A 20,385-nucleotide genomic window follows, 5' to 3' on the forward strand; every position below is an offset into this window, starting at 1 on the left:
TATATATATATATATATATATATATATATATATATATATATATATATATATATATATATTATGGCAATTGCATGCATGTGCCTTTATTTTTTTACGGTTCCGAAATCGTAGGATAAGAACCAGAACCGTACGGGTCATTCCGATTCCGATTCGGTTTGCAGAGTGCACGTTTCGGTTCGAATCGAACTGTGGTCATACCTATTGTTAAGTACCACACCTTTTATATCATAAAATGGCAATTCAGTTTTTGAAATTGCCAAGTTAATAAGTTATATTGAATTTTTTTTTTTGACAATATATTGAAAAATTTAATGACTATTGGAATACAAAGAGTCAGTATCGCCTCCACGCTCGAACTCATGATGGGAGAGCCACTACTCTGCCATCTGAGCATAAGGTGCTTGACTTATTATTATTATTATTATTATTATTATTATTATTATTATTATTATTATTTACTATAATTTAAACATCTAAAATCTAAATAAATTTAAAATTTTAATATAAAATTCTAATATTGGCACCTATTTTTTTGCGCATCGCGCATAAAAAATACTAGTATATATATATATATGTGTGTGTGTGTGTGCGCGCGCACACACACACACACACACATATATATATATATATGTATGTATGTATGTATGTATAAGATCTAGTGCAAAGAACCTCCCAGGTGCGAACATGCAGTGAGATCTGAGTCATTGAAGCGGTATGGTGAAGCTTCGATTTTTGTCACAAATATTGTGTGTTTGGACTGAATTGGGCTCATTGTCTACAGAAATGTACGTTTTGATATTTAGTCTCGATGCTAGATTGAGTTCAAGGAATCCAGAATATAATTGATGAAATCGGGAAACCTATACACACACACAGAGTTGTGTTCATATGAGAACCACTCTCCAAGTGAGAGAACCTGTGGACTAATCTTGTATGATCATTTTTTTTTGGATGACCTAGATTTGATTTCCTAAAATGACATAGATTAATCTTTGTTTGTTAAGTGGGCCACACACACACACACAGGTATTCGATTATATGGGAACAAGTCCTTAAGATAAAATTAAGAACCAATATCAACCTTACATCTAGAAAAGTTGGCCTCACCAAATCAGATTTTTCGTAATTGTCACCAACTTTACTATGCAAGCTTGAACACTAAAATCTACAAGGTTTAGTAACAGTGATCAGACTGGGGGGTACTAGTACACTGCCTGTTGTTGCTCTAGTCAGGTGGATACCGCTTCCTGCAAATTTCCTAAAAATGAATATTGACATTGCAATAGATTTGGATGAGCGCCGTATGGGTTTCGGATGGTGCGTTTGGGATGAGGGGGGGTTGGTGATGGGAAGGAACTGTGATGTTTACAATGCCAGGCCTTTATTCAGCCCGTGAGGCGGAAGCAATTGGTGCTCGAGAGGCGTTGAGTTGGATCAAGCATAAATGATGGCAGCATGTGATTCTTGAGACGGATGCCAAAGTTGTGACTAAAGCGGTTGATGATCCAAATCATGGGAACCTGACCCCTTTTGGTGGTATTATTCAGGATATCCGCTATTTGTTGATGGGTTTTCCTAGAGTTGATTTCTGTTTTGTTCAACGTTCTGCGAACGTAATTGCTGATTGTTTAGCTAAAAAATCTTTATGTTTAGCGAGGGTTAACATGCTTGAATGTCTTGATTTTATCCCTCGTTTTATTTCTGCTTTGGTTTGTAGACTTGATTAGTTATGATTTATATAAGTGGTTTTTGTTTTTTTTTTAAAAAATCTACAAGTTTTAGACATCTTCAGATTTGCACATTTAGTAATAACATTTTGCATACTTAGTATTAAAAGATTGCACTAACATCAAATGTAGGGTTGGGATTTATTCTTAGTTTTCTCTTAGGGGTGTGTCCTTATGGGATCCTAAGCCTATATATATATATATATATATATATATATATATATATATATGCGGTCACACACCACTCAATGTTACGAAATACACCACTCAATGTTAAGAAACACACCACAATGAAACACAATGAAACACACCACAATGTTAAGAAACACACCACAATGCATATTTGTGTGGTGTGTTTCTTAACATTGAGTGGTGTATTTCGTAACATTGAGTGGTGTGAACCGCACGGCCGCATGGGAGAGCACGGCCGCACATGATCATGACTCTCTCTCTATATATATGCTAATTTTCCAATGAGAGGCCACATCTTCCAATGGGACCCTTCATGGATGCACACAATCTACTACATAAATGCACACAACTGAGTAAATGGCTTGCCAAGAACACTTCATTGATTGGTGAGAAAGTCTAAAGGGCACTAGTGCACTACCTAGCACTCTAGCAGCCACTACACCCTCAGAGCATCCTTAATAGTAGAGTGATTTCACGGTTCTTAAGGAGTCTTTGTAAGTGTGATTAGGTAAGAGAAAATGGGTAGAGAGAAAAACAAATTAAACAAATTTGATTTAAAAAAAATAAATAAAAAATACATTGTCAAGGGGCTTACTGACGCGCGTCTCTTTCCTATTGGATGTAGTACAGTTTTTTTTTTTTTTCTGACAAGCTATTGTGTTTTGCAGGGTGAAGAAATGAAGAAAAAACTAAGCTCCACATCAGCTTCAAAATTAATAACTGTTTTGGACTGACAATATCTCCTTATTATTCATTGATATGGACGGCCTTAACAGACCCCAAGTTGCCAAGGACCTTGTGGTCCAGTGGCATCAAACCCTTCCCTTTATATGGGAGGTGGTGGGTTTGAGCCTCAGTGGAGGCAATATTGACTCTTGTGCTTCAATAGGTTGAGAAAGTAGTTATGAACAGATAGTGCATTGTAATAGACCCCAAGTTTATCCATCCCACTTCCCTCATCTTAGCACCTTATGACCCTGAATTTTATGCATTGTCACACTTTAATCTATAAACTTTCTATCGTTTTCATTTTATACCATATCCCTTCAATCTTTGTACTCTCACCCTCTTAAGTCTATCCATCAGCCCAATTCGCATTCTTAACTTTCTTCTCTATCTATCTAGGCCCAAAAAATTTGCTCATGAGACGGGGCCTACTGAACAAATTGAACTGTCGGGGATAATAAAAAATTCAAGTGTTGAAATGGGACAGATCCCGGGAATATTATCATCTACGCCGACATCATTACTTTCGATATCTCCGCCGGGGCTGTTTTCTCCGGCGTCGACCATGGATGTTGATGCAGCTGAACAACATGTTCCCCAGCCCGTCGACGTTATTTTTCAGCTCCATTGGTTTCTCCTCTTTCCTCATCACATGATATGATCTCTCTCCATTCTTTGACTTTCAAGTAAATACTCGCCTGAGAAGAAATAAAATAAAAGTGAAAAGATAAAAATACCCCCAGTATTATACCTATTAAGATTTTCCGGTAATTTGGACGGAGTGACCAAAATTGATAAAAATTGAATAGTTAAGGTACTAAATTAACACTTTTGAAAGTCGTGGGTTGCAATTAATAAATCCCCAATAGTCACAGTATCAAAATGACAATTTACTCTAATTTAAAAATTGACATGTTGTTGAGATGGACAAATCGAGTTCATAAATTTAATACATTGAGTTCATCACTAGTGGGAATGTGAAGAACCAATGTTTTAAATTATTACACTTAAATTTAATGTTTATTATAGTGTGGACATTTCAATTTTTGTTCAGTTTTATTATTATTTTTTTTTGGGCATATAACTATTTATTTATTTTTCACTAATAATTTCAATTTTAAAAAGCTAAACATCAAGTCCACAATGCATATTTTAAATTTCTTAAACTAAAATAACTCCAAACCGAACCGACATCTTCACTTGTGTTTGACGTTCGACAGCAACATCATAGACTCGCAGAATAAAATTGAGAAGAAAGAACAATTGTAAAAATTTAGGTTAAACAATTGGGGATTTAATATATATCATTCGGTTTTTCGATTCGGTTTGATTTTTAACTGAACTGAACTGAAACCATTCAATTATAAAATATAGGGAAAATTGTAATTTATACCCCTCCATAATATGCTAATTATCAATGTCACCCATGAATTATTAGTGGTGTAAACTTTACCCCTCAATTTTCAAAATGGTACATATATTGTCCCTCTCGTACGGTACGGGATGGGCAATATATGTACCGTTTTGAAAATTGAGGGGCAACAATTACACTACGTGATGGCGATATATGTACCGTTTTGAAAATTGAGGGGCAACATTTACACCACTAATAATTCAGGGGTAATATTGCTAATTGGCATATTATGTAAGTGCATAAATTACAAATTTTCCCAATACAAAAAAAATTGATTTTTAATAATAAATCAAAATCTAATTGTCTGGTTCGGTTTCGGTTAGGTTCGGCTCGGTTCAGATAACCCGACCCGAAATGCCCACACCGAATTTATTAAATTGATATTTAACTAGATGACCAAATTAAGAACAAAATCAATAGTCAACGAATTATTTATGGTCAATTAATAGTTGATGATGAATGAGAATTGATAAAGATCAATAGTAAACGACCATTTATGATCCAATTGAAATTCAAAAGGATAAAAATTAGGGAAAATTGCATATTTGGCTCCTGAGTAATAGTGGTAGTGACGACTCAGCCCCTGAGTTATGGCCGTATTCGAGTTTAGTCCCTCAGTTATTTACGAAGTGGCGAGTTTATTCCTTGGCTGTTAAATTTGATAGAAAAATTTAGAAATATTTAAAATTTGAGGGATAAAATAGGAAATTCACATTTTATTCTCTTTATTATATCAAAACCACTTTCACAACATTATTTTTCACTTCTTAGCGTTTTATTTCATGATTCTCTAATTCTAAAAGCATTTCAATAATTTAAGTATGACCTGTTAGGAACTTGGTTCTCATATAATAAACTTAAAACTTAGCGCAAACAAAAAAAACACTTGATCATTGTCTTCATGCGTGTGAAACACACCATCCTAAAAGTTTATGATTTCTCTTACTAAACATTAAGGGTACAATCAAACCAAGGGAGTAACTTGAGATTTTTAGTACGTAAAATTCTTTCGTAAGCTCTGCAATAACTTAATCAAGAATCGTATATCATGACAATACATGAAAATTATATTATATATATCCATCACCTCCTATGTCTTCTTAAAAACCAGAGTAATTAATGAAACTCGGTTATGAAAATTAAAAACACAATTATTGACTAAACTACTGCATACGAAATAATTATTTTTTAAATACTAAAAATCTCAAGTTATTTCGTTTGTGAATTTCTCATAAAACAAGAAGAAAATTTTGGCATCATTTTGTATTAATTGTATCTTAAAAGTTTTGGTTTGATTACATTTGTTGCTTAGTAAAGAAAATAAAAAATTGTTAGGATAGTATGTTTCACACGCCTGAAGACAATGATCAAATGTTTCTTTGTTTGTGCTAAGTGTTAAGTTTGTTATACGAGAGTCAGGTTTCTAACAAGTCATACTGAAGTTATTGAAATGCTTTTAAAATTGAAAAATCTTGAAATAAGAGGCTAAGAAGTGAAAAATAATGCTGTAAAAATGGTTTGATATAATAAAGAGAATAAAATATGAATTTCTTACTATACCCCTCAAATTTTAATTTTTTTTTTAAAAAAATTTCCGTCAAATTTAACGGTCATGGACTAAACTTGCCACTTCGCCAATAACTAAGCGACTAAATTCAGATACTGTCATAGCTCAGGGACTAAGTCGAAACTTAGATATAACTTAGGACCAAAGATGCAATTTTTCCTAAAAATTATTAAATGTTTGAAATTGACTCATAGTAATTTTCAAAAAAAAAAACTCATAGTAATATTATACGGAGTATTCCTTTAATTGAAACCCTTCAAGGTGATTTGCATTCTGGTTCCCTTCGGCTTCCATAACCCGCAAAGGCAGAGGCTACAGAGGTTAGGGTTTCTTTCACTTTCCCCCCAATCAATTTTTTCTTCCCAACTCTTCCTTATCTCCTTTTATTTACGAAATCTTGCAGATTCTCCGAACGATTTTGGCTTTTGATTTCGAGTGACGCCTCATTGTTGTTTCAGTTTAATGGCTCAACCTCAACGGGATGCAAGTAAGGATCTAATAAGTCATCTGCCGTTAGAGATAAAGGACAGAATTTTGGAGCGTTTGCCCACCCGAGATGCTGCTAGAACTACTCTGCTCTCAACCCACTGGAATGATGTTTGGTTGCAGCATGGGCGGCTTGCGTTTGATTTGGACTTCTTCCCGCGTTTCAGAGAATCCAAAGGTCATAGTTTTGTACCTTACGTTAAAATAATAACAGACATTCTCTTACAGCGTGTTCGACCCGTGAAGAAGTTTAGTCTAGAAATTGAATACCTCGGATTACTTGATCCTAAACTGGAGCAGTCCGATTTAGATCAGTGGTTTCTTTTTCTATCAAGAAATGGCGTTGAGGAACTTGACTTCTCACAAGGGGACAGTGAAATTCAATTTAAGCTGCCACTTTGTATAGTCTCGTGCCCGACAATCAAGCAGCTGAGACTCTGGGGTGTGGATTTTGATTTCCCACTAAATGCTCCTTGTGTTTTTCCCTGTGTTACTTCATTACATTTCGCGGGTCTTGCCTTTAATCATAATGTTAATGGAATTGTGTATAGTATTCCTAATCTTGAGAAGCTTTATTTCAGTAGTTGTAGAGGGATCAATAATTTTAAAATTAGTGCTCCAAAACTTGAAAGCTTGTCTATTTTTGGTTTTATATCTAAGGTTGAATCGAGCTGGCTTGCACTTCATTTGAAAGTAATTAAGGTTCTTTGCATGGAGGGCTACTTGTTCTTCGTGAGAATCTATCTTCATTCGTATAGTATTGAAAGATTAAATATTCGTTTCCTTCTGGTTTGTTAGAGTTGTTTTCAAGTCTCATATAATATTTTGTTTTTGTTAAAGAATTGGAGTGATGCTGAAGTAGCCTCCTTCCCAACTGCAATAAATCTGCAAGTAATCAAACTGGATTGTTTAGAGTTTGCCTATGGAAAGCAGCTCAAGGGTGTTTTGCACTTGCTTCAAAAATCTCCCAATCTATGTGAACTGGACATTACAGAAGTAAGTTTTGTGAGACGGAAACCTTTATATTTGCCCGTAGTGATTTTTTTGCTTTCTTTATTTCCTCATGGTTGTACATGTTTTTTACTTTATTTTATTTGTTGTTGAGTTGTAGTATGATTACATAGAAGATCATGATGACAGGGAAGATTATTTCATGGAAGATTATGACATAGAAGCTGGTTCAAGACTTTTGAAAGATCCAGAGAGTTGCATTATTAGTAAGGATCTAAAAATGCTTAAAACAATCAAGATTAAACTGTTTTTTGGATCCACAGTTGAAATGCTTCTTGTGAAAATGTTGCTCTCAAAATCCCCTACACTAGAAAGAGTTGTTATTACGGAATCTCATTATATAGAAGATGGTTGCACGGTGATCAAGCTCCTAAGGACGTTGTTGTGCTTCCCTCGTGCATCTCCAAAAGCCCAAATTGTCATCAAGGGCAAAGACTATTTGTATGCAACTTAGTAGTGTAAGCAATGGTGATGATGGAACTTGGGATGTTTTGTTAGATGTAAGCAATGGTGATGATGGAACTTGGGATGTTTTGTTAGATAAGGATGATGGTGATGATGGAACTTGGGATGTTTTGTTAGATAAGGATGGCACCTTAGATTGTTTCAGTTTGTATACAACTTAGAAATGTAAGCAATGGTGATGATGGAACTTGGGATGTTTTGTTAGATGTAAGCAATGGTGATGATGGAACTTGGGATGTTTTGTTAGATAAGGATGATGGTGATGATGGAACTTGGGATGTTTTGTTAGATAAGGATGGCACCTTAGATTGTTTCAGTTTGTATACAACTTAGAAATGTAAGCAATGGTGATGGTGGAACTTGAAATGTTTTGTTTAGATAAGGATGGCCCCTTAGATTATTTTCTAATGTGTTCAGTAGATTAAATGAATATCTTTTTTAAAATTTTTGCTTCTGTTAATTGCACTAAATTTTACTTTAGATGATGTGATGTTGGTGCTTATTGTTTAGCCAAGTGTTTCTTAGGACTGAAATGCAATGGTGTTCCCATTTTAATGCCCCTATTTATTTCGGTGATATTTGCTACCTAAGGACCAATTGAACTACTTGTGAGTTGTGACGGTCACACGTCCCTATTTCCTATAGAGTATGTATAATGCAATTTGGGTTTTCTGATAAATTGTAGTTCATATATTTTGTCAGTTTCTTTAAAATAACGGCTGCATAGTAACGTATATTGTCTTCTCAATCTGTCCGAACTACATATATTGTTTTTACATATGAAGAATCAATATTTTTTAATGTATTATAGTTTGTTAGGCACCACACCTTTCATATCATAAAAAATGCCAATTCAATTATTCGAAATTGTCCAAGTTAATGCGTTATATTGAAAGATTTAATGACTATCCTAGTTGAGTTTTGCATTCCTTCATAAAATTTGTACACGACTTATTAAGTTAATAGATTATTTTGGAATCTAGATATACATTGATTCCATTTCAATCAAATTGTAACTTTTTTTGAAGATTTAATAAATTCCTCAATAATTACGATTTTTTTTAAAACCTTCATAATTACGAATTTAGAATACTGCCAATCTCTAATTGTATAATCAAAATAAATTAATAAATAATATATATATATATATATATATATATATATATATATATATATATATATCAAATAGGAACCAATCTTTATGTAGGACCTAGGAACTCATCATAGCTTAGGATGATCAATGGTTTAGATTAAAATCTATTTTATGAGATTTTAGGATTGATTTTTATTTATTTTAGGTGGTTGGGAGTATTAAGGGTATTTTTGTACTTTAGTACACACATACACACACACATATATATATATATATGTTGGTTTTGATTAATTTTTAACAGAATCGAACACAAATCGAAACTATTCGATTTATAAAATATAGAACCACTCGATTTTTAATAATAAATCAAAACTTAACGGTTCAGTTCGATTTCGATTTTGTTCAACTTGATTCGGATAACTCAAACCGAAATGTCCACCCCGAATTTATTAAATTAATATTTAACTAGATGACAAAATTGGATTTCGATTTGGTTCAACTTGATTCGGATAACTCAAACTGAAATGTCCACCTCAAATTATTAAATTAATATTTAACTAGATGACAAAATTTGGAACAAACTCAATAATCAAGGATCATTCTTCATTCATAGTCAAATTAAAAGTTGAGGATAAACATTAGTAAAAATCAATAATTAAAGACCATTTTATGGTCTAATAGAAAGTTTTTTTAAAGGATAAAAATTGTTAAATACGGAGTATCAATAGTGAAGGGACTATTCTATTTAAACTCTTCAACTCCGTGAAGATGATAGCATTCTATTTAAACTCTTCAACTCCGTGAAGATCATAGCATTCTATTTAAACTCTTCAACTCCGTGAAGATCATAGCATTCTATTTAAACTCTTCAACTCCGTGAAGATCATTCTATTTAAACTCTTCAACTCCGTGAAGATGATAGCATTCTATTTAAACTCTTCAAAGCCCTAAACCAAACATCAGAGGTCAGAGGTGAGGCTCAAATAACATTTTTATTCCAACTCTTCCTTTTATTTACGAAATCTTGCAGATTCTCCGAACGATTTTGGCTTTCGATTTCGAGTGACGCCTCATTGTTGTTTCAGTTCAATGGCTCAACGTCGGCGAATCAAAACCTTACCGGATTCAAGTAGCGATCTAATAAGTCATCTGCCGGTAGAGATAAAGGACAGAATTTTGGAGTGTTTGCCCACCCGAGACGCTGCCAAAACTGCTCTGCTCTCAACCCACTGGAATGATGTTTGGTTGCAGCATGGATGGCTTGCGTTTGATATGAACTTTTGGCGTTATCATTCTGGAGAATTCAAAGGTTATAGTCGCGTACCTTGCTTTGAAGTAATAACATACATTCTGTTACAGCGAGTTCTACCCGTGAAGAAGTTTAGTCTAGACATCTATCCTAAGCTGGAGCAGTCCCATTTAGATCAGTGGTTATTTTTTCTATCAAGAAATGGCGTGGAGGAACTTTGCGTCTCTCATGGGGGCGGTATATATAAGCTGCCACTTTGTATAGTCTCGTGCCCCACAATCAAGCAGCTGAGACTCTGCAGTGTGATTTTTTATTTCCCACTAAATGCTCCTTGCATTTTTCCCCGTGTCACTTCATTAGATTTCTCGGGTGTTAACTTTAATCATAATGTTAATGGAATTGTGTATAGTATTCCTAATCTTGAGAAGCTTTATTTAAATGGTTGTAGAGGGATCAATAATTTTAAGATTAGTGCTCCAAACTTGAAAGCTTGTCTATTACTGGCCATATATGTAAGGTTGAATCGAGCTGGCTTGCACTTCATTTGAAAGCAATTAAGGTTCTATGCATGGTGGGCTGCTTGTTCTTGGTGAGAATCTATCTTCCTTCATATATGGACTATAGTATTGACAGATTAAATTTTCTTTTCCTTCTGCTTTGTTAGAGTTGTGTTCAAGTCTCATATAATCTTTTGTTTTAGTTAAAGAATTGGGGAGATGTTGAAGTAGCCTCCTTCCCAACTGCAATAAATCTGCAAGTAATCAAACTGCATGCTTTAGAGTTTGCCTATGAAAAGCAGCTCAAGGTGTTTTGCAGTTGCTTCAAAAATCTCCCAATTTATGTGAACTGGACATTACAGGAGTAAGTTCTGTGAGACAGAAACCTTTATGATAGAGTATATATTTGCCCGTCGTGATATTTTGCTTTCTTTATTTCCTCATGGTTGTACATGTTTTTTACTTTATTTTATTTGTTGTTGGGTTGTAGTGTGATGAACTAGAAGATGATGGCATGGATAATGATATCATGGAAGATTATGACATAGAAGCTGCTTCAAGACTTTTGAAGGATCCAGAAAGTTGCATTATTAATCAGGATCTAAAAGTGCTTAAAACAATCAAGTTTAAAATGTTTTGTGGATCCACAATTGAAATGCTTCTTGTGAAAATGTTGCTCTCAAAATCTCCTATACTAGAGAGAGTTGTTATTACCGAATCTGATTATATAGAAGATGGTTTCACGGTGATCAAGTTCCTAAGGGAGTTGCTGTGCTTCCCTCGTGCATCTCCAAAGGCACAAATTGCCATCAAGGGCAAAGACCCATCAAGGGCAAAGATTATGTTTTAAGGACTGGTTGGTTTTGCCATACTTCAGTTTGTATGCAACTTAGAAATGTAAGCAATGGTGATGGTGGAACTTGAAATCTTTTGTTAGATAAGGATGGCACCTTAGATTGTTTTCTAAGTTGTTCAGTAGACTCCATGAATATCTTTTTTTAAATTTTTGTTTCTGTTAATTCACTTAATTGCATTAAATTTTATTTCAGATGGTGTGATGTTGATGCTTATTGCTTAGCCAAGTGTTTCTTAGGACTGAAATGTAATGGTGTTTCCATTTTAATGCCTCTATTTCTTTGAGTGCAATCTGTCACCTAAAAATCAATTGAATTACTAGTGACGGTCACACATCCCTATTTCCTATGGAGTATGTATAATGCAACTTAGGTTGTGTGATGAATTGTAATTCTAATATTGTCATTGTCTTAAAACAATTGCGGTATTGTAGTTAATATGATAATCGCTCCAGAGCATATTGTCTTAAAACAATTGCGGTATTGTAGTTAATATGATAATCGCTCCAGAGCATATTGTCTTTAATGTACTATAGTTTGTTAGGCACCACACCTTTTATATCATAAAATGCCAATTCAATTATTTGAAATTGTCCAAGTTACTACGATTGGCCCTGTTTGGTAAATAATTAGCCTATCAGTCAATTTTGGCCTATTTGACCACTATTAGTTGTTTGGTTAATAAGTTTTTTGTAACTCCAAAATACTAAAATTCAAAAGGCTACTCAAAGCAGTCTTTTCAATTAGCTTTTTGAGAAAAGAAATTATACCAAACAGCTATCAGCTAACAGATAATTTTACTAAACAACTTTAAACAACTTTATACAATCAGCCAATATTATCAACTAATTAATCATACCTCAATCAGCCAATGTTATCAACTAATCATACCTTCTAATCCAATCAGCCAACAGACGTTTACCAAATATGGCCAATGAAATATTTATTGACTATCCTAGTTGAGTTTTGCATTCCTCCATAAAATTGGTACATTACTTATTAAGTTAATAGATTATTTTGGGATCTTGATATACATTGATTCCATTTCAATCAAATTGTAATTTTTTTAAGATTTAATAAATTCCTCCATAAAATTTGTATGTGACACTTTTCATTTGATGGTTTCGTCATAATAAGTCCTTCATATGAATCATTCTAATTTCTGGGAATAAATTAACAGTAGACCCCTCACACACAGAAACCTATAGCTTCATTGTATCACAGAATAAAACCCAAAAAAATAATTTACAAACAAACTTAGGCAATGCACACTCGACCCCGTACCGTGCACCACACCTTTGTTACTACTCACTCCATCCCAAGAAGAAAGTCAACACTGGGCACCTCACACGACCCCTGAACCGTGCATACATAAAATACCCCTGCACACCTACGACATTGGCCACACCACTGCACCGTATACTAGTAATCATACAAAATGGGAAGTACCATTACACCCCCAACACATAAAATACCCCTAAAAAAAGAATTAAATAGAAAAAACCACATATCAAGCACAATCAATGGTGCAGTTGAGTACAGAAGTTCACACTTAAGCACTAGTTCACATTAGAAAGGGATTATATGTTAGGAAATAATATTACGAAAATAATATTTCCAGAAAAATAACAAGCACAAGAGAAACGAAAGGAATTCTGGACAAGAGTAAGCTTGAGTCGTGTACTTACTACACTGTCCTTAAAACCTTATTTGCTACCTTCCACGGTGCTAGGAGCGTTGTAGTCTAGGTTTTCCATGATAAAACAAGCTTCGATCTCTAGTTTGAACACTCAAACTTAGAAACCCAGCAAACAAGAACAAAGGTATGAACACAGTATGCAAAGAATAGAGTAGAAGCAGATTTTCGAGAGAGAAAATGTATTTTTCGTTTTGTCTAAATCTGCTGCTTCTACCATGATCTTATATAGGAGTTGTTGGATTAATAGCATTTAATCATAGGCACTTAATCTGATCATAAAACCATGCTTGTAACTCCTGTAACGGTAGAGCACTACCTGAGAATTGATTCAAATAATAAAAATTGGAATTACACCGTGGACTAGGATTCGGGCTACGGAAGGTCGAACCGTTACGCGAGGCTTCTACCATGATCTTATATAGGAGTTGTTGGATTAATAACATTTAATCAGATCAAAAAATTGGAATTACACCGTGGACTAGGATTCGGGCTACGAAAGGCCGCCGTTACACGAGTCTCAAAAATTTGTCACACGAGTCGAGGCTTCTACCATGATCTTATATAGGAGTTGTTGGATTAATAACATTTAATCAGATCAAAAAATTGGAATTACACCGTGGACTAGGATTCGGGCTACGAAAGGCCGCCGTTACACGAGTCTCAAAAATTTGTCACACGAGTCAAGCCAGCCTTTTTCCGCTCATTTTGGGATTTGGTGCATTGTCACACGAGTCAAGCCAGCCTTTTTCCGCTCATTTTGGGATTTGATTTGCACCTCTTGCGAGTGAGAAAGAGCCTCTATGCTATACAATTCACTAAGCCTAAGAAAGGCTCTTGTATAAATAATGGTGCAAACCCACTTCCTAAACCAATGTGGAACAAATCCTCATTCTAAAGCTTTCCACCATTTTCCAACTCAAATGGGTCAACTTTGAGAACCAATTTCTCATTCACCCATTATCCATTTTGTGCGTATAATATATCAATCTATTCGTCTAACTACGAAGAACCCGAATCCACTTTGACTCGACCCAAATCGGAAGTGGATCGCACATATATTTGTACCACAAAATAGCCACTTAAATTGCCATTTTATGCTATTTTCCAACATTATATATATATAAACCATTCAATTTTCTAGTTTGATTTGATTTTTAACTGAGCTATACGAAACCGAAACCATTCAGTTCGGTTTTGGTTTGGTTCGAATAACCCGAATCGAAATGTCCACTTTGAGTTTATTGAATCGATATTTAACTAGATGACCAAATTTAGAACAAAATTAATAGTCAATGGACTATTTATGGTCAATTAAAAATTGAGGATGAAAATTGATAAAGATCAATAGTAAGGGATCATTTATGGTCCAATTGAAAGTGAAAGGAAAAAAATTATTAAATGTTTGAAATTAACTGGTAGTAATATTATTTATTCAAAACAAAAAAAAAAAAAACTGATAGTAATATTATATTCCTTTAGAGTAAATACCAGTGGAGGTCCCCCGACTTTGATGGCACCGCCAATTTTAGTCCTCAACTTTTAAATCAACCACTTTTAGTCCTCTTACTTTTTGTTTCTAGCCACCTATGGTCCTTCCTTTACAATTGGACATCTAATATCATTTTCTCAAGGGCAATTTAGTCATTTCATAATTAATGTATTAAGTATTGTTTCTTCATCAGAATAATTGAAGAAATCATATTCTCCACTCTCCTTTGTTAACACTAAATTTTGGACCAAATGACTGAATTGCCCTTTAGGAAATGGCATTAGATGTCTAATTGTAAAGGAAAGACCATATGTGGCTAGAAACAAAAAGTAAGAGGACTAAAAGTGGTTGATTTAAAAGTTGAGGACTAAAAGTAGCAGTGTCATCAAAGTCGGAGGACTAAAAGTGATTAATTTAAAAGTTAGGGTGTGTTTGGAAAGCAGGAAAATGACTTCTGGAAAATGAGTCATTTTCCGGAAAACATTTTCCTTTCCGGTGTTTGGCTGCACAGCAGAAAACTGTCTTTGTGTGTTTGGTTCATTTTCCAGAAAATGATCAGGAAAATGAACAGAATTGTATACTTCTAACATTTTAATTGCTATATACCCAAAAAAAAATATTTTTATTGTTTTGTTTAAAATATAACAACTTTTATTTCAAATTCCATTCAACAAAAAGTAGGTAAAAAAGATAGATTCAACCAGTATCCAAAAAAATGTTTACTGATTACCCTTGTACATCATAGGCAATAACACTAACAAAATTCATGGAAAAAAAAATAGAATCTCTGTTTATTACTCTAGCATCTGAAAAATCATAACACAAAATAGTATAAAAACAAATGAAGGGACTTGTGTAACCAATCTGAATTACATGAGACTTAACATTGTATAAAACTGGGGAAAGAAGAGGCTAAGAAGCTAGAGCCCTACGACCATAATACAACACCATCACGAAACCATTGGCTGATGAACCAATTGCAACTGGTACCCTTTATGAGGAGGTCATTTGAAGCCAAGAATCGACCAAGTTATTCAGCTGCAATGTAGGTACTAGCAACTGCCCTATACATCTGATTTTAACCTGTACAACAATCAAATAAACACTCAGTGAAGCATAGAACTTAAAAATAGTACTCCGGTGTGACTCCTTGTACTTGTTTATTTATTTATTTATTATTATGGCATGTATTTTAGCATCAAAACACATGGCGCCATATGTTCTTTGCTCCATATTTATATCTTTGATAATATGTTTTTTTCATCTTCTATCTTTGCTCTAGTATCATCTTCTCTGTATTGTAGTATCTCTATTTCAGAGTGTGCAATCTAGAAGATGTTGCACCAGCTGTGGTTTCCTTCCTAGATGCATTATGAAGACAAGTACTAAAGTTCTGTTGTCATCTAAATATCTAGGCATTCCTCTATTAACCATGAAATATCATTCCATACTCTTACTGACTTAAAACTTGAACCACTAGAATCAAGCCCAAATGTACTCTCAGCCTTAAAGTCATCCAATAATTAGTTTAAGCAGCACTTCGCAAAAGGATATGGTAGGCGTGATCACTTTGAGGGCTAAGCTAGTTTTTTTCTTCTTTAATTATCCCAAAAATAAAAAATAAAAATGCAAACATCAGTCATCAATGCCTTAACTGAGTATGTCTTCCCTCAGGATTTAGATAAATCATAGTGCAATCTATGAGAACCAAGGAATATGTGAAATCTAACTCTCATTATCAGACCAATATTTTCGTTTGTTGAACAATTCATATGAGGGATATGTTTTTCCTAATTCTTATTATCAGACAACAAATATGTGAAATCTAACTCAGGGAATACAGGTTTCTTGAACAATTCAAACTTCAAGAATAATATTATTCAAAAAAGGAATTGTAAAGTCAGTACTCCAAAACAAACAAGTAATCCAGATCAAACTGGTTTTCGGTCGGAAACCAAACTTGGAAAACCAGATTTTGGTTTCCCAAGTCGGAAACCAGTACGTTTCTGGCTGTGGGTTTTCGTACTCACAGCCGAAAACCATTTTCGGTGGCCGAGATCTGTCAGATTAAAAATTGATGATGAAAGTTGGTAAAAATCGATAGTCAAAGGACCCTTTATAGTCCAATTAAAAGTAAAAAGGATAAAAATTGTTAAATATCAATAGTGAATGGACTATTACGAAATTAACTCATAGTAATATTATAGTCCTTTTGTCTCAAAAAAAAAATAAAATATTATAGTCCTTTAATTTGAACTCTTCAAGACAAGACGGTTTGCATTCTGGTTCCCTTAAGCTTCCATAACACGCAAAGGCCTAAAGCCCTAAACCAAACATCATAGAGCCGAGGCTACAGAGGTCAGAGGTGAGGGTTTCTCTCACTTTTTTCTTCCCAACTCTTCCTTTTATTTACGAAATCTCGCAGATTCTCCGAACGATTTTGGCTTTCGATTTCGAGTGACGCCTCATTGTTGTTTCAGTTTAATGGCTCAACGTCGGCGAATCAAAACCTTACCGAATTCAAGTAGCGATCTAATAAGTCATCTGCCGGTAGAGATAAAGGACAGAATTTTGGAGCGTTTGCCCATCCGAGAAGCTGCCAGAACTGCTCTGCTCTCAACCCACTGGAATGATGCTTGGTTGCAGCATGGGCGGCTTGCGTTTGATTCGAAATTCTTCTGGCGTTTCGGAGAATCCAAAGGTCGTAGTCTCGTACCTTACGTCAAAATAATAACATACATTCTCTTGCAGCGTGTTCGACCCGTGAAGAAATTTAGTCTATTCATCTCTTACCTCAAATTATTTGATCCTAAGCTGGAGCAGTCCGATTTAGATCAGTGGTTTCGTTTTCTATCAAGAAACGGCGTTGAGGAACTTGACATCTCTCTTGGGGGCACTGAATATAAGCTGCCACTTTGTATAGTCTCGTGCCCGACAGTCAAGCAGCTGGTACTCTGCAGTGTGCGTTTTGATTTGCCACTAAATGCTCCTTGTATTTTTCCCTGTGTCACTTCATTAATTTTCGCGAGACTTCGCTTTAATCATAATGTTAATGGAATTGTGTATAGTATTCCTAATCTTGAGAAGCTTGAATTAATTGATTGTGGAGGGAACGATAATTTTAAGATTAGTGCTCCAAAACTTGAAAGCTTGTCTATTACTGGTTTTACATGTGAGGTTGAATCGGGCTGGGTTGCAGTTCATTTGAAAGCAATTAAGGTTCTTTGCTTGGCGGGCAGCCTGTTGTTGGTGAGAATCTATCTTCGTTCATATAGTATTGACAGATTAAATATTCTTTTCCTTCTGGTTTGTTAGAGTTGTTTTCAAGTCTCATATGATCTTTTGTTTTTGTTAAAGGATTGGGGAGATGCTGTAGCCTCCTTCCCAACTGCAATAAATCTGCAAGTAATCAGACTGCGTTCTTTAGATTTTGACATTGAAAAGCAGCTCAAGGGTGTTGTGCTTTTGCTTCAAAAATCACCCAACCTATGTGAACTGGACATTATAGGAGTAAGTTTTGCGTGTGAGACAGAAACCTTTATTTCCTCATGGTTGTACTTGTTTTTTATTTTATTTTATTTGTTGTTGAGTTGTAGGAATGTTCATATGATGACATGCAAAATGATGACATGGAAAATGATCACATAGAAGCTGCTTCAAGCCTTTTGAAGGATCCAGAGAGTTGCGTTATTAATCAGGATCTAAAAATACTTAAAACAATCGAGATTGGTCATTTTCGTGGGTCCACACTTGAAATGCTTCTTGTGAAAATGCTGCTCTCAAAATCCCCTACACTAGAAAGAGTTGTTATTACGGAATCTCATTATATAAAAGATGGTTGCACGGTGATCAAGCTCCTAAGGGAGTTGTTGTGCTTCCCTCGTGCATCTCCAAAAGCACAAATTGTCATCAAGGGCAAAGACTATGCTTAAGGACTGGTTGGTTAAACCGTGCTTCAGTTTGTATGCAACTTAGTAGTGTAAGCAATGGTGATGGTGGAAATTGAAATGTTTTGTTAGATAAGGATGACACTTTAGATTGTTTCAGTTTGTATGTAACTTAAAAGCGTAAGCAATGGTGATGGTGGAACTTGAAATGTTTTGTTAGATAAGGATGGCACCTTAGATTCTTTTCTAAGGTGTTCAGTAGACTCCATGAATATCTTCTTCTTCTTCTTTAAATTTTTGCTTATGTTAATTGCACTGAATTTTACTTCAGATGATGTGATGATGGTGCTTACTGCTTAGCCAAGTGTTTCTTAGGATTGAATTGCAATGGTGTTTCCATTTTAATGTCACTATTTCTTTGGGTGCAATCTGACACCTAAAAATCAATTGAACTACTCGTGACAGTCTCACATCCCTATTTCCTATGGATTATGTATAATGCAACTTAGGTTGTGTGATGCATTGTAGTTCCAATATTTTGTCAGTGTTGCAATTTCCTATGGAATATGTATAATGCAACTTAGGTTGTGTGATGCATTGTAGTTCTAATATTCTGTCAGTGTCTTCAAACAATTGCAGTATTGTAGTTCATATGTCAACCATAAAGAATTTAAAAGAAATGCTCCACAACATATTGTCTTCTCAATCAATCCAAAGTAAATATATTGTTTTTACATATCAAGAATCGTCTCCATGGCCGGACCTTCGTCTCCCTGGCAGTGGAGACGAAGACCGTCTCCATGGCCGGAGACGAAGGTCATGTCTCCGGCAGTTTTGTTATTATTATTATTTTTTTAATTTTATTATTATTATTATTTAATTATTTTAATTAAAATTATATTAAAAAATTATTTTAAAAATTGTTAACTGCCACGTCAGCACAATAATAGGTAAACAGGTCAATTTGGACTTAATTGCATGATTTTGTGTAGTTTAGGGACCCAATTGTAATCTTTTCGAGTTCGATGGCCTAATTGTAGTTTTGTGTGTAGTTCAGTGGTCTATTTGACCCTTATTCCAAAATCTATTGACTATTGTAGTTAAGTTTTACATTCCTCCATAAAATTTGTACATGACTTATCAAGTTAATAGATTATTTTGGGATCTTGATATACATTGAATCCATTTAACTTTTTGAAGATTTAATAAATTATTTCATTTATACAGTATTTTATTGCTTTAATTAAGTTAATTTCATCTAGCATCGAGTTCATAGCATTGTGTATTGAAAATTAGACACTAATCCTTACACATAAAGCACCACTAAACAAGATTATTGTATGGTCAATAGATTGTTTGCCATAATGAACAAGCAAAACATAGGCCAATTACTACTCACTAAATCATTTTCATCTAAAGCTAAGTCCAATAAAATCACAGACTAGCCCGCATGGACAACTCAATTGGTGGCAAGGGTGAAGTTTGGAAATAAAGACCAATGATCGAATCTCATCAGTAGCAGTGTGAGACAAACTCTCAAAGCGAGGGGGGCTCATTGTGCGCAGTAATCAGGGCCGTTCCAATAAAAATTGAGGTCCTGTGCAATATCTTAAATTGAACCCTTTTTTTCAAGTAATTTGTATGTATAAATAATAGTTGTTCAAAAAGTTGTGTCAAAAATTCAAAATATAAATATTATATAAAAAATACATCTAAATATTAGTTATATGATCTACACTCGTTTCATGCTCTTTTAAGTCTAACACCAAGATGTATCCAATCTCTAAAACCTTCATTGACCAAAACACCTTTCCTATACCTTTTTTAAAAATCTTGCAACAAAAACAAAACACCTTGTTAAGTTCTTTTGAATATACAAGCAAATCTCGATCACACTTCTCTCAATTTGACAAATATCTTGTATAAAATGCTTACGAAAAACTTCTAGAAAATTTATCTTTAGGACCTTTATGTATTGATAAATCTTTTTTAGGACCATCTTTCACAAGAATATCTATTTATTTATTGT

At 34.4% G+C, this 20,385-nt stretch overlaps 2 protein-coding genes and 1 long non-coding RNA gene across 4 annotated transcripts; all 3 read left to right on the plus strand.

Annotated features, from left to right (window-relative positions):
* Positions 1–5,897: 5,897 nt before the first annotated feature.
* On the plus strand, positions 5,898–7,792 carry LOC116025220 (F-box/FBD/LRR-repeat protein At1g13570-like). The gene is made up of 5 exons (XM_031266366.1): positions 5,898–5,946; positions 6,085–6,844; positions 6,953–7,108; positions 7,224–7,591; positions 7,676–7,792. Exons 2-4 carry the CDS (start codon positions 6,089–6,091, stop codon positions 7,575–7,577), a joined length of 1,266 nt encoding a protein of 421 aa, XP_031122226.1. The 5' UTR covers positions 5,898–5,946; positions 6,085–6,088; the 3' UTR covers positions 7,578–7,591; positions 7,676–7,792.
* Positions 7,793–10,525: 2,733 nt separating this feature from the next.
* LOC116025222 lies at positions 10,526–11,535 on the plus strand. Its single transcript, XR_004099622.1, has 2 exons — positions 10,526–10,791; positions 10,918–11,535. It is a non-coding gene; the product is annotated as an uncharacterized LOC116025222 (long non-coding RNA).
* Positions 11,536–16,759: 5,224 nt separating this feature from the next.
* LOC116025221 (F-box/FBD/LRR-repeat protein At1g13570-like) lies at positions 16,760–18,691 on the plus strand. 2 transcript variants are annotated; one of them, XM_031266367.1, is made up of 4 exons: positions 16,760–16,834; positions 16,950–17,718; positions 17,827–17,979; positions 18,066–18,691. In XM_031266367.1, exons 2-4 carry the CDS (start codon positions 16,954–16,956, stop codon positions 18,399–18,401), a joined length of 1,254 nt encoding a protein of 417 aa, XP_031122227.1. In that variant the 5' UTR covers positions 16,760–16,834; positions 16,950–16,953; the 3' UTR covers positions 18,402–18,691. The 2 variants fall into 2 exon arrangements, with proteins under 2 accessions (XP_031122227.1, XP_031122228.1); XM_031266368.1 differs by having other exon boundaries at positions 16,775–16,827.
* Positions 18,692–20,385: the final 1,694 nt, after the last annotated feature.

Source organism: Ipomoea triloba, chromosome 7 (assembly GCF_003576645.1).
Source record: "Ipomoea triloba cultivar NCNSP0323 chromosome 7, ASM357664v1".
NCBI lineage: Eukaryota > Viridiplantae > Streptophyta > Magnoliopsida > Solanales > Convolvulaceae > Ipomoea > Ipomoea triloba.